Raw genomic sequence first — 16,826 nt, forward strand, 5'->3', positions numbered from 1 at the left:
TTTTTGTGGCTTTTCAACTTTTGCTCACCTCGAGCGGGCAATCGTGAGATGGTGAGGTACCTATTTCTGATTGCAAATTCACTTCGGTTGTATGTTGACAATCATGCTGCTTTCTTCTCTATAACCTTCAGGAGTTCGAGAAATTCAATTCCAACTGTGGTGAGATCAGAGGATAGGTAATTGGGTTTCGAGAGTAGCCAATGGAAATGGTTGATAATTGTGTAGATTGTAGCAAATTAGGCTGGTTTTCAGGTGACATGGTAACTTTCACCACAATGCGGTTGGAACTGAATGTGACAATGCGGTTAGAGGTGAAGGTGACTTGGGATGCATGATAGGGGTAAATGATTGATCATGGCTTTTTAGGGAAAGCTCTTAAAGTCAGTGGTTGATGAACGATTTCTTTATCCACATCCTGCAAAAAATTCAACTACTTGTCGCCGTTGTTCTAAAAATGGTGCCATGCTTTGTGGAATCAAGAAACACATCTAAAAATATGAGGCCAATTTTTTAAAATATATTGTTTTAATCTGCCTCTAGCTCTACTAGCAATGGGCAGCGTCTATGATTAGGTGTTAGCTATATTAGATAAATTTAATCAAATCTTCTTACTTCAAAACTTGTATTATAATGCCATGTATAATGAATAACAATTTATTACAATTTATTTTTATGTTTACAATTTAACATGCACGTTAAGCATTTAAATATTAGCGTCACAATGCTATAAGATCGTCTTCTTTCTTGTTTATTGTTTTATTTCAACGGACTGTACTAAACCTTCTGTACAATATGAAGAAATACAACTATTACACTTCAAATATCTTTCAATCCAAAGGTTCTATCAATAATTTGTCTTGCAGTATAGTGCAGAGTAACTATACAACCACTAAAGCAAATCATTAGTAATGCTCAAAATTCGCCTACTTAGAGCCGTTTAAACTGTGTCCTATAATTGGCGTAAAAGACCAACGTGGTCATCTAAAAACGTTTCCTTTGCTATGGTCTTCTACATGATATCTACAATTATAAGTACAACACAAACGGATAGTTTATAACGGATAGCATTATAAGCGGATGTTCTGATTGATAATTAACTCCGCATGGCTACTACTATGCCGGCGCGTCTATTTAATGGACTACCATTTTACAACCGATTCACAATAGCTAATACTAATAAGTTCAGTACGCCTTGTGATCTAAGCTTGGGCAATTCGGTTCATTTCCATGAACGTGAACGTACTAGTTCTTTTATTTAGATGAACTGAACGTGAATCGCGATTCATTCGTTCATTTCAGTTGAAGAAAATATGGTGAATTGTTTTATTTTGCAAGAAGAACATAATAAGTGTATTGCATCTTTTCATGAACGCCCTGGTCATACGGGTCACGTTCATATTTGTATGGGGGGAATGAACGACTTGGACGTTCTTTATTTCGACAGATAGGTCGTTCTTTTCGTGAACGTCTTGGTATTACGGTTCACGTTCATATTTGTATGGGGGAAATGAACGACCTGACGTACTATAACGTTCGTTATTTCGGCGGGTAGGACGTTATTTTGATGTCAAACTCAGTACATTATGATTTATAAAGAATCGATGAACGTTGATTAGATGAACGTAGGTCGTTCGTTCTTTAGGATGAATTGAATGAATCGTACAGTTCTGGTACTTGAGGCACTACTCTATTATGATCTGACACGTCTTTAGGACAACTTCTTCTGATTGGCGTAACAACCTACGCGGACATGACGGCCTATACAGTCCTTGCTACGTGGGGATGCTCCATTCTAGACAAGAATCCATGACGGGCATGTTGTTGACGACTGTACCACGGGAAGGCCCGTTATTGGGACGAAATTAAATGAACATTTTAAAGAATTTGTAACCTTATTTTAAAAACTGAATAGCATTAAAACGCAAAAAAAGAATTCTTTGCTTCGTTTAACAATTCTTTGATAAGTTTAGTGCAAGTATCAGTTAAGGAAATCAATGTGTAAGCTAAGCAATACCCAACAACAAACACAATTGGCAAAAATCTCAACCCAAACCAAATAATTAACCAAAAAAAGATCATCACAAGAAATGCGTTTAATAGTAGAACGAACTTTAACGTATACAACACAACTTTAAATCTCATTGCGATCTCCCCTTTCACCATTGTTGGCTCAAACTACACATGTTACTTGACACCAATGTTCACACACCTTCCCCATAACGCAGTAAACGTTACTTCCCGGTATTGCACCTACAATCCTTCCCAGCTTTAAAAAAGGGCAACACTAATGAGCGGCGCCATGTAGTCCATCATCCCACTGCAAAACAGCACCCATCATTATGCACCCTTTGGCAAACGCCCGAACACGGGGTAAGCGTAATAACAGCGTAACTACACCTTTCTGCTGCCAACAAAACTCCCACCGGGTCACTTTAGCCCGGTAGCGGCAGCGGGAGTACCATACAAGCCCAACGCATCGCATTCACGGTCAACTAGTTTCGCATTTCGCGCACGCGGATTGTTCCTTACGGAGCAGGCTGAAACGTTTTTTTTTTAATGATGTTGGGACGAGTTTTCCCTGCCTGCCGTCAAACTGTTCGCTCATTAAAATAGTCCACAAGTGGGGACACACCGCTACTTGGACGATTGCTAGGATGTTCCACACGGCTCCAAACGGGGTACTTACGGTGAGATGCGAGTATGATTTATTCCCTCCTCCCGGGCCCCACAGGCGACAGCGGCAGGGGGTTACCGTTGATGGATCCAGCGGCAGTCCATTTATCAGTGCCCTAGCCCTACTGCTCCAGCCTCTGGGGAACGGCATCGACGGAACGGCGTGAGATAACAAGCAACTGGCAGAAAAAGGAATACGCCTCGATTTGGATTCCGGTGTCCGGTTTTGCCTTGTACGGTTACGGGGCTGGTGCGGGAGGCCTCCCGGTGGTGCTGCTCCTTAGTGCTGGAGCAACTGAGTGGACGGCTGGTAGACAACACGGAGTCGAGTTGCGAACATCACCAGTCGATGGTATGAAAAATATGAATCGCTTACATGAAGCTTCTGAGAATGCAAGAGCATTGAAATAAATAATATTATTTGCATAAAATCGTCTTTAAGAATCTCGCTCTCTCTCTCTCTCTGTCTCGACGGCGCAAAGGTTAACCGCCTTGCCGTGTTGGATCGTGCAGTAAACGTGCTCAAATCGTAAGGAAACCTTCAAACAGCAAAGTCACACATACAAAGCCACACACACACGCTCGAGATAATTCCAGCTCGTCTACCCCCGGAGAAGGAGCCTGGGTGGTGTTGGAAGAGTTCCTATGAGACTTGTTTCAATTCAATTACCTTGCGCCAAAGCTCCCCCCCCCCCCCGCCTCACTCTTCCCGTTTCCACGTGTGCACGTTCGTCCTTTGGCTTTTGTTTTGCACACGATGCACACACATTAACCTAGCCCCATGCTAGACGCTCTTTACCACGCGAACGAGCTGGCGAATGAACAGAAAAAAAACAAGGGCTTAAAAGGGCACAACAAAAAAAAAAGGGAGCGCAAAAGCATCGCCGAACAAGAAAAAGCATCGAACAGCGTACACGAAGACTTTTAAAATGAGGCTTATCGTGGGTTTAGCATCAATGCTGCAAAGGCGCTGTGTGCAAAAGGTACTTCATCTGTTTGGATCACCGGGTTGGAAGGGGAAACGGAACCGGGTGGGACAGGGTTGCAAAATCAATGCCTTCATACCCAACGGGTGGTTCGTGGCAGTGTGACGTGATGATCCCTATCAAAAAGCGATCGCACTCCGTTCTGAAATTGAAGTTATATACACTGGTTGCTAATGAAACTGTTTATATCGGTACAAACGAGTCGCATTTTCTGCTTCATTTCCTGGAACGGGTTGCGATGAACGTTTAAGGGCACAATGCACTGGAATAAGGTGCTTCGAATGGGATTCATGGATTAGCATAAACGCACAAGCACCCGCCCATTAGTGATTATTCCTTATGCGTTGCGTAGACCGAGAATTATTCAAATTACGCGTCATCGCTGTCCCATTCCCGGGGCTGTTGTTGGGTGATTGTTTATGCTTGACGCCGCTTAAATTTGGTTATTCGATTTGAAATACTTTGTCTTCTTTATGTAAATTTGCTGCTTAAATCAATTGCATCTAATTATAAATCCATAAACAAACTACTTGGAAACGGTCAGCGTAACATGTTTGCGCACTTCACTATCTGCCACAGTCACGTCCACTACTGTAGCCGCAACAAAAACCCACCCGTTCGTGCTAGAGCTGAATCTAGTTCGCTTGGGCACGACCACTTTCCATCGCTTACTCCGCTCCGTTCTTATCGTGTATCGGGGAGACGGAAAAAGATAAGACAGACAGACAGGACACAACAATCTCCAGCATAACTAGCGACGTTTCCACCCGCTCGTTGCGACCCGATCTCGGTGTGATGATGGCTGGACAAGATGCTGTGCCTGTACGACCGAGAACGGTATCCAGCTTCTTCAACGCCTTCACGCCTTTGCATTCACCCCACCCCGGGTATGTTTCGGACAGAGAGAGAGCGTGGCGGACAGTACTGCTACAAAATCTTATCGGACGAGCTCGGTCCACCACCACCAACCCGGACAGCGACGGCCTTCCGGCACAAGTGGTCATAAACTATGAGCCCCGCTGGACCGGTGCACGCCACAAGCTGATACGTAACATACACACACACATTCACACATGACTTCCGATACAAGCGATACGATAGCGTCGTCTCGCGCGCTTCCCACACAAACTGTCTGGCAGCATACACACGGCTGGAAACTTGATCTTGTGCTGCCATGTGCGAATGCAATGCTTTGCCGAGTTTTGCCAGTTAACTCTGCCCGGGATGCATTGGCCAGTGTATTGGCTAGGGAGCAACGTCTCGGTCGAGCGTGCAACTGCAACCAGCACGGAGCTAAAACTTACCTTTCGCCACGATGGTGTGCTGGTAAATTTGATTAAATTCCCCAAAACTAACGTGCGCCCCGAGATCGCAGTACATGATGTTGATGGCGTTTGGGTTCGCAAAATGAAGCGTTATCTAGTGGTTCGCCAAGCTCTATCTTGGCTGTACCTGTGGCTGGCTTCAGGTCGGGAAAGTAAAGGCACTTCGTAGGGAGTGAGAAACAGAGGAAAGTGGGGTTTCTGATGATTCGAGACAATAATTTAGTAAATACGATTTTACCTTTTACAGCAAACCCCATTTTGGGGACAGTAAAAACAGAAACGTGTTGATGGTTAAAATCTGAACAGGTTTCAAGTGGATGGTTTGAAGAACCTTATGGCATTGAATGAATTAGCTGAGATGGTGACATTAGACACTAAATGGTCATTTGATAGAGGTATTCTACATTAAAAGAAACACCTAACGTTCTAGCTTACGATATGAAAATATTCTTTTAATTCCAAAAAAGGTTTCAGAATAATGTATTTAACTGTTTATTTATTTTACTTTTATATTTTGCATTAGACTTTAATAGCTTAAATGAATTCTGCTGACAAAGATTTTGTCACAGCCGACCTGCGATCAAAAATGTAGATTTGAAATGAAAATAACAGCTTAAATTACGGCTAGTTTTTCGATGTAAAAAACGGCGATACTTTAACTGCAGTACTTGAAATTGTTTTACAAAAAACGTCATTTGGGCAGCACGATATAAAGCCCACACGGTTTACAGAGTAAAATGAATATGCCTTTATAGCTCGTCAACGCTATTTTAACATTTTTTCAACAACATTCTGGTTGCTGTACAATCGGTTTTTTTATGCCGAAATGCAATTGGAAACTCATGATTTTACACAATTCCTCATTACTAGTTTGGCAAATGCATGTGATCTAATGAGATAAAAAAAAAACACGCAAAAGCCAATTAGTTGCGGTGGTTGACAGACCTCGTGAATTACTTCAAAGTGAGCCTGTCAAAAAATAGTAATTTTTAGACTAATTCTAGCTGCATCTATTTGGTGGTATTAACTGAGACTTGCAAGTAAATTAAGATGAAAATTGATCCATCGTTTAAAAGGCTTTTATCCAAAACGTATTTTGTGCTTTATAAATTTGGTATGGAGAAACCATTGTTAACTGTTTAGTATTCAGATCACCCTTAAAATGAGCCTTCTGTCCTTAAAAAGGTAAGCACTGTTATCATAATGCAAATTATAATTATAACAATAATTGTCTGCTTCAGATGTAATAACAATTCCTCTGATGAACAGCTGAACATCGTTAATCGATGATAATTTTTATCTGTGATCTCAAGCTAGCGTTATCATCTTTTCATAACTTCACAATGGAAAGTAATTCACGGAGCCTTTCATTTTGAAACTACTCCAAAAGTTAGACTATATTCCAAGTGATTTAACACGTAGCCAAAGCATCTTAATTGTTCCGTAAACTATTGCTTATGGACCTCAAAATGGCTTCAACACAACAAAAATGTACTATATCTGCTCATACTTATTGCAAAAATCTTTAAATAAAACTACCTAACAGTAGTACCTGTTGAAGGTCTTGTCATTGAAGAAATTAGATGCAGAACTGCCTGCTATTAAAGACGAAGCAACTTTGCTCAACAAATGCTGCAAACAATAAAATAAATCAATTCAGACTGAAATCGTCATAAAAATGGCAAAATAACAGTCCCACCACAAACTTAATATTAGAAACACATTGAAATCGTCTACCAGTCAATCATTACCATCTAAAATGCAACAATTATTGATTTTGACATTCTTCCTGCACTGTTGTTATGTTTTAGGCATAACACAACTCTTCTCGCAATCAATTCCATATCATGAGTTGTTTATTGACTCGCAATAAAATCAATTTCCTCGTCAAACTTTCACACACAGGCATCGCCAAATTTTGTCACAACTACCAAACACGGTCCAGGTCGGGGCAGCCGTGCATGATAAGCGGTGCAACCTTCTCGTGCACTGGTCCCATAAATTAACGCTCTGTCAAATGCAATCCATGCCAGCAACTATAAATCTCGTTGACTCTACCTCCCCCTTTCCCAACCGGTAGTCCCCGTGGCAGTCCAGTTCAGCGCTCCAGCCTTGAACCTGTGCCCCCGGGGGCATACACACAACGCAACGAACGGCGACATGCAAACGGGTGTGGAAAATTCCACCACTTCCTCAAGTACGAAAAAGAAATGAAGTGCAATGCAACCGGGGACGAGTTTTTCGGTCCCCGAGAGAAGTTAAATCAATAAGCGTCGTCGAGCAGCAGCAGCAGCAGCAGCAGCAGCGACACCGGAATTGTTCTTATCTGCAACAGCATTGCATTCTACCGCGGCACACCCGACTCGCCACTTGCCCCGTGTATGTGTCTGTATGTGTGCCTCATGTTTCGGATGAATACCTTGGAACAACAAATTGCAATTGAACGTACTGGGAGTGGGAAGGCCATTGAAGAAAAAAAAGTGGAAGGAAAACAACCTCCCGAACAGAAGCACATAGTCGTCACACAATGCATGCACGGCATGCATATCACCCGTGCAGTGGCAGAGTGCAATTGCACACACACTCAAACACTTGCGCAGGGACGTAGAGGCGGGTGTGAGCATGGTGTACGCGGGTGCATCGAGCTCGGTGTTATTTGAGCAGTTGTGTTCGTTGCCAAGCGGCCTGTCACCTTGCCACTTGCCTTCGGTACTACGCCAAACTAACCGACACGGCGGCCGGCTAGGCGGAATGTCCGCGTGGTGAGGGACGGATGCGTGCATTCGAAAATGCATCACTGTGCGCAGGCGGAAGCGTCTGGGCGGTTAGTTGAATTGGTTCTTTGTTGTTCACGCGGACGCTGAATCACCCCGCTGGCGACGGCTTTTTGTTCGGCCGATAAGTCACGACGACGCTCACGAAGATGCAATTGTGGCTGAGATGCTAGTGGCTGCGGTGCTGTGGTGTGGTGCTGCATCGGATGCAAATGATGTGACGATGCGCTCAACGTCACATCATATCACCCGCACACACACAAAGGGTAAGTTTTGTGTGCTTGTCCCATCGTTTGAAGTGCCGTTTTGGGCAATGAATCGCAACGGGCTTCAAGTGAGATGCATTTTAATTTTAGTAGCTTTGCGGTATGGTGCACTGTTTGTGTGTCATTGTAGCGATGTCAGAACAAGAACAATTGCTTGTATTGAAAGAGAAGCGTTCTGGAAAATAATACAGAGAGTATTCTTTCTACTCTTTTCTATTTTCAAAACATTGAATCAAACTCTTTAAATTCTACGTAATGGACGTTGATATCATACATTGGGGTTGAAAATAAGGTTGATATAATTGGAGATCTAACTCCAAATACACACAAGAAGTACATCTAAAAAGAAATGTACAGCACTAAACAGTTAATAATGTTCGCTTGAGCAGTGAGTTCGACCCGTGCTGTGTTAGTTCGAATCACTCCCTGAAAAACCTACATGTCTGAGGATGCATTTGAAGCCATATGATGCCATGTTTTTTATAAACATAAATAAACAACCACAATTCATAATCTGTCTCACAATGAACTTGGCCCCCTGGTAGGTAAGACTTACTGGTCTGAAATGAGTGAAAAAAGGAATCAATTGATGATTTTAGTTAGAGCAGCAAATTACCACCAGGGGCATGTTTGAAACGTGGAGCTCAACTAATTCTTAACCCAATGTCCCATAAAAGCATGAGCACCGCACACAGTAAATTTTCTCATCCTGTTTCAGTAAAGTTTTTTACTGAAACGGTTCAGTAATAGAATATTTTACTGATTTTCAGCATGAATATCATGTTTTTACTGACTTTCAGCAAAATAATTTACTGAATTCATTTCAGTAATACGCATTTTACTGAAAATCAGTAAAATAAGTGTCAAATAAGTCGTTTCACTGGATATCGGTAAACAAAATTACTGAAAATGCAGCAATTCATTCTGTCAAATCGACCTGTCAGTCAGAACATCAAAACAAAACAATGCGGTACCCACTTGCTCGTGATGTGCAAAAAGATGATTTTGTAGGCGCTTACAGGCACCCAGGTGATATTTCGACTTACGGGATTAATTTAACCTTCATTTCTATAACCACCTACCCGGGTATGTTTAGCTTATTCTTTTTATGATAACTTTTTATTGGATTATCGAATCGATCCAAAATTATAATGCCTAGAGAAACATGTTTTAAAAAAGTGGTAAAAAATTCAGAATTTTTTAATTGTTTTAAATGTGCTTTAAAAAATAAAATCAACTTTTACCCCTTACTTCTATAACCACCTACCCGGGTAGGTAATACATACAATAAAGGATTTTGGTTTCGATTAGTCGCTAATTTTGTAATGATAGGTATAACAATGCATGTAGTTATATTTATAAAATCCATTCCAAAAGTTTTCTAGCTCTTAATATTCTTCTAAAGCCACATATATTGAAATGATTGCCCCGACAGTCGGGAAGACATGGCGGTGTATTAGTGTCAGTTCATCTAATTGCTATGCAATCAATTTATGTAACTAAAAGCCATACTTCATAAATTTATAACATAAAAAGAAGTATTGTTATTATAGCTGCATAGAATAAGTAAAAAACGACATTTTTTTACCAATAAAAATACTAATTCCCTTCTAAAATGTATTACCTACCCAGGTAGGTGGTCATAAAGATCAGGGTGTATTTTTGGTCATAGAAACGAAGGTTAAAACAATTGGCAGCCGTGTTGGTGTGAAAAATGTTTGCTACAATTCACTGTGCTTGATGAAATTGCGTGGGGGCTGTGAGCGCTTACTGAACCATCTACACTTGCGTGTCAGAAAAGTGTCAGACAAAAACACTCTACAATACTTTTACAAGCTTGTTAGAGACTCCCTTCTTTAAGGGATTCAATATTGAGAACCTATATTTCATATTCCAATATTTCCTTTCGTAGTCCTGTCTAAATGGATTGTGAATTGAAATGGAATAAGACTATGTAAATATGGTCATGGGTAGTAGTATAAAGAAAAACAAACACAAAGATACATTAATTTCACATTTCCGTTTCCGTTTGGTGGGCGTTTTAATGGTACGCGAGACCATCAGATGTTCCGTCGGATTGGTATATACGTCTTGAAGCATTAGTTTAGCATATTTTATTGAGTGTCAGTAGATGATACATACCCTATACATACAAAAATTGGTTACATATCCGTTTAGAGATTCGAAATCGTTTTGTACTAACAAGCCAAAATAGTCAGTCGAATTGCCTAACCGGGACGGAAGTTCATTAGTTCATTTAATTAATAACTCGTTCGCCGTAAAGGCTTAAAGAGAGGAAGAACTAGAAACTAGTTACATTTTAATACAAGTATCGGTCAGTTGACGTCGTCATATTACTAAAAGTGTCTTCTTACACCCTTGGAAGCCGATTTTTAAAAGTATTGATGCTTATATTATCATTAAAAAAATGCGAGAACTCATTGAAGCGTCTGATTAAAGGCAGTCGAATTGCCTCACCGGGATGGGAGTTGAATCACACTTGGCTTTGATGATCGAAATGGAACGTTACTTTAAACATTTTCACCTTTAGACTCATACAAACTAGATGTTCATGGTAAACAAAACTGCAAGAAACGGTTGATGAAGTAACTAGCCATAACATATTTTTCGAAAGAAGACATTTTACGCAATTCCATGCCCTGTTACTTATGTTTAGCAATAATTGTTTGATTTAGAAAAACAAACTGTAACTGTGCCGGCATATTACTGCAATTGGTAATACAGATGTTTCTAGTTGTGAAGTTGCAAACGTACGTTACATGCGTTATAACGAATAATGCATCAGTACATAAACGCACTACGGTGAATGTATCGTATCAGATGAAATGTGTCAAATCGGGCTCGTTTCCATTTTGTGTGAAGTAAGCATCAAGTAAGCGCTCTGCTTTAAAGTCACTCAAAAAACAGTAAAAGAGTGTTCAACAAGTGTTCAATCATTTCTATCAATAGCATTGTAAATTATTATTTGCTAAAAGAAATAGCATGCCATCTGGCAATTGCTGAAGTTACTGTGTTCATGCAGTTAATAACGTCCCAGCACGAACTTGGATCGAGCTTTGTGCAAACTGCATATATAAGGCCCTTTATGCAAATTGCATGAGTGTGTTTACATGATCAAGTTGTTTAGCCCTTTTAGCGCTAAATGTCTTGTGCTAACCGATTTGTGCAAATGGCATGTGCCATTAAACGCTTCTTAGAGTCTTGGAAGAGAAGTTTGAAAATCAAACTCCGGGACGATGGATAGGTTGAAGCAACCGAATGCACGACGAAGAAGTACGTTGTTATCATCATACATGATGTAGTTAGAAAAAATGGCCATTGTTGGATCACAAATACATGTAGCATGTTTCCGTGGTCGCGCAAATGCGTATAACAACAATAACCGCGGAAACGAAGAAATGCTCCTGAAGAGTAGCTCTGCGGAACTTATAAACGCGCTTCTTGTATTTGAGGCCTTATATATCAGATGTTATGCGTTTAGGTTAGCTTGCATCTGGGCAATCAAACTCCATCATATCAGCCACAACTGGCGAAGACACTTTGCTGTATACGTCGCTGAAAAACACTCAAATAATTATGCCGCCGAAACGGATTCGTCACTGAAAAATGGAGAATAATGAAGGTCGCTGGAATGTGCCAATTAATGACATTTTTAATCAGTGCCGGGAAAGGTAGCAACCTTCCGCCTGACAGCTTCCTTTGATGTTGTTCACCGATGTTCAAAACATTCTTGAAATATTTTATAAAAATTTGTATAATAATTTAACGTCGCTTTTCGAAAAAAAGGTTTACGCTAAGCATACAAATCACATCAAATCAAAGCTAAAAATGTGATTTGTTAGGATTAAGGCTTCGCGCATTGCGCAAATTGAAGATAGCACTATATTCGCATATTGGATAGGACGGTCACAGCTTACAGCTCGTTTTGTGAGGACATTTCTCTGGTTTTTTTATTCACATTTATTCACATAAATATTATTATTCACATTTCCAATATTCCACTCTACTGCAGACCTGTTAATCAAACTCCTCTGGAAATGTTCTACTCCTAATTACGATCGGTGTATTCTCGCACACCGCATAGCAATTGCCGCCACTCCTCATCAACGTTCGCCGTCATCCTTCTCGTTTTGCCATTTTTCTTTTGCTATCGGCCTCAAGCTTTCCTTCCTTTTGATGCACGCTCAATAAAAATGGCGTCGTCCCGATCCCCGCAAGGGTTCGTTCAAGCTTCCAGGGCAGCGAAGCTACCCTCTTGTTCAAAATTCGAGCTCGAACCAGCCCAGAACGAAGCAGACGCCGAGAGAAGCCTAAAGCAGAAGCTGAACAGCACCGCCGTCCAAAGAAAAGGCCGCACAAAGGGAATGGCAGCACGGGGTTTCCGGTTTACGGGTTCCCCGAAAACAGAACAAAAAACCAGGAGGGTAAATATTCAATCGATCTTGCTTGATAGCAGGTTTCTTCCAGCAAGACTGCGAAAAAAGGCCGTCCGTTTTGCGTTTGCGGACGCAATTCGGACGCAATCTTGTGGCGCGTTCATGTACGGCTGCGTGTGTGCGTGTGACGGTGCGTGCCAGGCAGAGGGCACACAAATTGCACGCGTGTGTCTCACAACTACAGACGAGCATGGCATCCTGGCATGGAAGTTGCATGGTTTTGTATGTTTTTGGATGAAATTTTGGTTTTGTTGGAGTGATTTTTCCAAGGGAAACATATTTCGTGTGACATTTCAAAGGAGTTTTGCACTGCAATTATGATATTCAAAGACGCATTTTCCAACAAAGCGCAATTTTTGTTCAACATACGTGGCAAACCGTAACTCAACGCAGCATATCTAGTGAAAATTTTCACGAAATTTTCCAATCATCAAGCACGAAGCAGTCGAACTCCGCTCGGCACCGTCATCATCTCGTAGCGCTTCGTGTTTATCGATTTTCCCATCCCCGTGCGTGGAAAACCGAACCCTCCCGTAGAGATCATCGTGCATCTCGCTCGTGCACAATCGAAACTGCAAGCTCTGTGCCTTTCAGTTTTCCTTCTGGCGATGAAAATTCACTTCCCTCTTCCCACCCTCAGCAGCTCTAGCGGAAAAGCCGTCCCGTTCGGTTCCGCATACAAACAGCATTACGCGTTCCACCATTTATGCCTTCCCTGGCAGCAGCAGCAGCAGCAGCAGCAGGAACACAACCAGAAGTGTGTCTCTTCCACCCTTTCTTCTCCTTTCCCTCCACAAGCGCAAAAGGGAATCGTGCTGGATTGGATTGATTTTTTTTCTCGCTTGCTGCCCCGTGTGTGCCGCTGTGTGTGCCTACGTTTCGAGCCGCTTGGCTGCCCGCTTGCCTGGCGTTTTGGAGTGGTGCGTCGGCGCACTGGCCGCCTCGGACCCGCAGAGACGCGTTCTTCGATGGTGCGCTTCGGGGCGCCCAGCATTATCACGTGTTCGGGACCGTGGTTCGTGGCGCTGGTTCGGCTTCGGCCATCATCATCATCATCGTCATCATCGCCATCGGCATCTCCGACCGTCAGCAGCGCCATCGCGCACCGTTTGGGAGGCTAGTGCGTTCGGGTCGCGGCATTCGCGCGTCAGTCTCGTGCCGACGGCGAAGAAGCGCGAAGGTCTCTCTGTGTGTCTCTGTGCGGCATTGTACAAGGGCGTGCGCTCGGTACGCCATCTGTCTGTTAGCAAGGGAAGCGCGTTTAGTAAGCAGCAGCAGGGTCACAGTGAAGTGGTGTAGAAGTGGTGCGTCACGTGCAGAAGAGCGAGCAGTGTGTGTTTGTTTGTGTGGAGAGTTTCTCGTTTCTCGCTCTCTCTCTCTCTCTATCTCTATCGCTCGTACTTTAGGGGTTGGAATATCGCGCTCTGTGGTGGAATTTGTATGAGCGGTGGTGGTGCTCTCACCGTTCTCTCTCTCTCGCGCGCGCGTGCTGTGCGCCTACTTTGACGTGCGCTGCTACTCCACAGTATAAGTGTGCGTTATTTTAGGGGTTGTTGGAAAATCTAGCAAAACGGGAAGAGATTGTGTGGCCGCCGTATTCAAGCGCACGCGTGTACATGTGTGTGCGAGAGCGCGCGCGATTCGATTCCCTGCCTGCGATGTGTGAGTGAGGCTGTGTGGGTATGTGTGAGTGACGGGGGTAGAAAATTAAAAAGAAAAAATAATCCAATTCAGCCTCGCGTTTGTGAGTGCGAACGGGCAGGCGAGTGATTCCGTTCTCTTTCATCCCTTTGGGCGCTTTTCGAACGACGTGTTGTGTTGTGTGGTAAGTAGCAAAACCTCCCTTTCATCCTCCCTTCTTCTCCCCTGATGGAGCATAATCCTGTATCGCAATGCAGGGGCACCAGAGTGTATGTTGTAAGCATCGGGTGTACTATGCTCAGCAAGATCTCGGTACACCGTTGACGTTGGTTGTTAATTCTACCCCTGCATGGTAGTATTGGTGCCGGCGTTACATTTATACTACGGCTCCAATGTTTTCGAGTTCACGGTGGCCCACCCACCGCTCCAATTGGGAGGCTGCTCCAACGCGGTACTTTCTCGTGGTTTGCCCTTTTTTTACGTACATCGTCGGCCTCCCACCAACAATTTCTCTTTTATCACACGTTACCCCTATCCTAGGAAGAATGTACGGGGAAAAAGATAGAAAAACAAATCATCCCGCATAATGATTGGAAGTGTACAATTATGACAGTAGAGGACACTAGAGGAACATGATAACAAAACCAAAAAAAAAAAAACAAAACAAAACAAAAAAAATGCGAACACTCTCAATGCCCAAAAACAACAACACAACCGCTCGCGAGAGAGAGAGAGAGAGTGCAAGATCGAGCAAGCAAACACAAATAGAGCGCGAGAGAGCCTCGGCACACAACTTTCTCTTTGCATAACTTTCTGCTGGTTGGTGTTGTTGCTGATGTTGTTGTTGTTGTTGTTTTCATCAACACGCTCGATGCCCTCCCTATTGCTTTTGCGTGAGCGGGCCCGTGTTTTCCGAAACTGAAACGTGTTTTCTATCGTTACTACTGCTGTTCTTCTTGAAGTTTATGTTTGTGTTATGGTTTTGTATCGTTTCCTATTGCTAATTTTGCTTTTTGTTTTGTTGGAGTTTGTAGATTGTGTTTGTTTATTTCATTGTTATGTGTTTTATTGTCCACTTTTCTATTCTTACTTATTGTTCATTTAATAGACTTCTATTCTTTTCACATTTGACATTTTGTATTACATGTTTCATTTGTTTACTTCATCACATTCTAATGTTTTAATGTGTTATCACAAACTTTGATTTGTAACTTCTAATTTATATTATCTAAAATTTGTCATTTTCCGTTCTTTATTGTTTCAATCTTGTCATTATAAATATTATCAATCTCATTATAATTTCTGCTTTTTCTCTTACTCAAAATTATTCAACAATTACATGTCTAAGCCTATGCTTATTCATCATCAACCATTTTCCTTCTCTTTTTCCAGGTTTCCAATTTTCCCTACCGTACGCTCCCGGTAGAAGGCTTAATACTTCAATTATGTACATCAAAATGTGCCCATAAACTACGGTAAACCTCTCGGTCGCGCATATATTAGCTCACACATGTGTGTGTGTGCCTCTGTGTGGTTGTCTGTGAAGTGCAATTTCAGCCGCGCCGAATACACCCCAAGGAATAAATAGGGATTACACACGGAAAGGCAAAAAGGATTACCCAAACCAGAAACCTTCACCCCTCGGGCACGGGGGTTTGTTTTTTTGTTTTCCAACCCTACCACGCCTGGAATGACAAGTGCCGCCGCAATGATAAGCAGTGGTGGTGCCAGCGGTGGTAGTGGTGGTAGCATCAGTACCGGTGGCGTTGTCGAGGGTGGCACCACAATCCGACCAAACCTTACGAAGCATTCCCGTACGTCGAGCCTCGTGCCGGCGGACAGTATCGGTCGGAGCAGCACACGATCACCCCCGTCGTCGTCGTCGTCGTCGTCGTCATCCTTCTCGTCGGCGGGCGGCTCGTCCACCTCGCCCGCCCTCCCGATGGCCGGCATGATGATGCACGAGCCGGAACGCATCCGGATGCGCGGCCAGGCCGCGGGCTGCCAGCGGCGGCGCGTCAAGGACTTCAACGACAGCATAACTTGCACCCTCTGCAATGGCTACCTGGTCGAGGCCACCAGCGTCAACGACTGTCTGCATGCATGTGAGTATTCCTAGGGGAGGGTAACAAAAGGGGTCAACCGAGGGGTATGCTGTGCTGTATGCTGCTGCTCATCGAAATTCTTGAACGAGAGGGGAAAACTCTCTGTGCCGGCGAGAAATGTTTAAAATTTAATTAAGAATTTGTTCGTCTTGTTTGCTCGAATCCTTTGTTTCTGCTTGGTGTATGATAATTTTTGAACTATTTTTCGGCACTTCAAACATCTTATAGAATGTACAATACTTTCGTTTTAGGCAGTAGTTATGTAGCTCTTTTTTAAATAATGTATACGAATGATACTATCACACTTAAAATCTCTTTGCTGCGCATGCTCAGTGTTTTAGGCTTGATGATGATACATTATGCTACCGTTCCCAAGAGGGAAATGTTTCACAACGATTTGCATCCTCTATGTTAAACAGTTGATTCGTTCGGGCATGACAAAGAAGCGTTTTATGACGAGGTTTACGGGGGGCTAGCATTGAATAATAGCTCAATATGTATTAATATTCTCCAATCAGTATGTGAAAATAGATAGATATCCTCATCCCCATTACCTTTCCTTTCAAATTCCATCGAAAACTCAATCAACAATCCAAGTG

At 42.6% G+C, this 16,826-nt stretch overlaps 1 protein-coding gene across 2 annotated transcripts in view; it reads left to right on the forward strand.

The window, feature by feature from the left end:
* The window catches only part of LOC121592181 (protein suppressor 2 of zeste), a 52,055-nt gene that overhangs the window by 13,229 nt on the left and 22,000 nt on the right, over positions 1 to 16,826 (forward strand). Inside the window, exons 1-2 of one of the 2 annotated variants that reach the window (XM_041913563.1) lie at positions 13,637 to 14,306; positions 15,515 to 16,227. In XM_041913563.1, the coding sequence (XP_041769497.1) occupies positions 15,813 to 16,227 (415 nt within the window). In that variant the 5' untranslated portion in view covers positions 13,637 to 14,306; positions 15,515 to 15,812. Of the gene's footprint in view, positions 1 to 13,636; positions 14,307 to 15,514; positions 16,228 to 16,826 lie in introns of those variants that run through there. The other variant, XM_041913564.1, reaches the window with a different exon arrangement.

The sequence above is a fragment of the Anopheles merus genome, chromosome 2L (assembly GCF_017562075.2).
Source record: "Anopheles merus strain MAF chromosome 2L, AmerM5.1, whole genome shotgun sequence".
In the NCBI taxonomy this organism is placed as follows: Eukaryota; Metazoa; Arthropoda; class Insecta; order Diptera; family Culicidae; genus Anopheles; species Anopheles merus.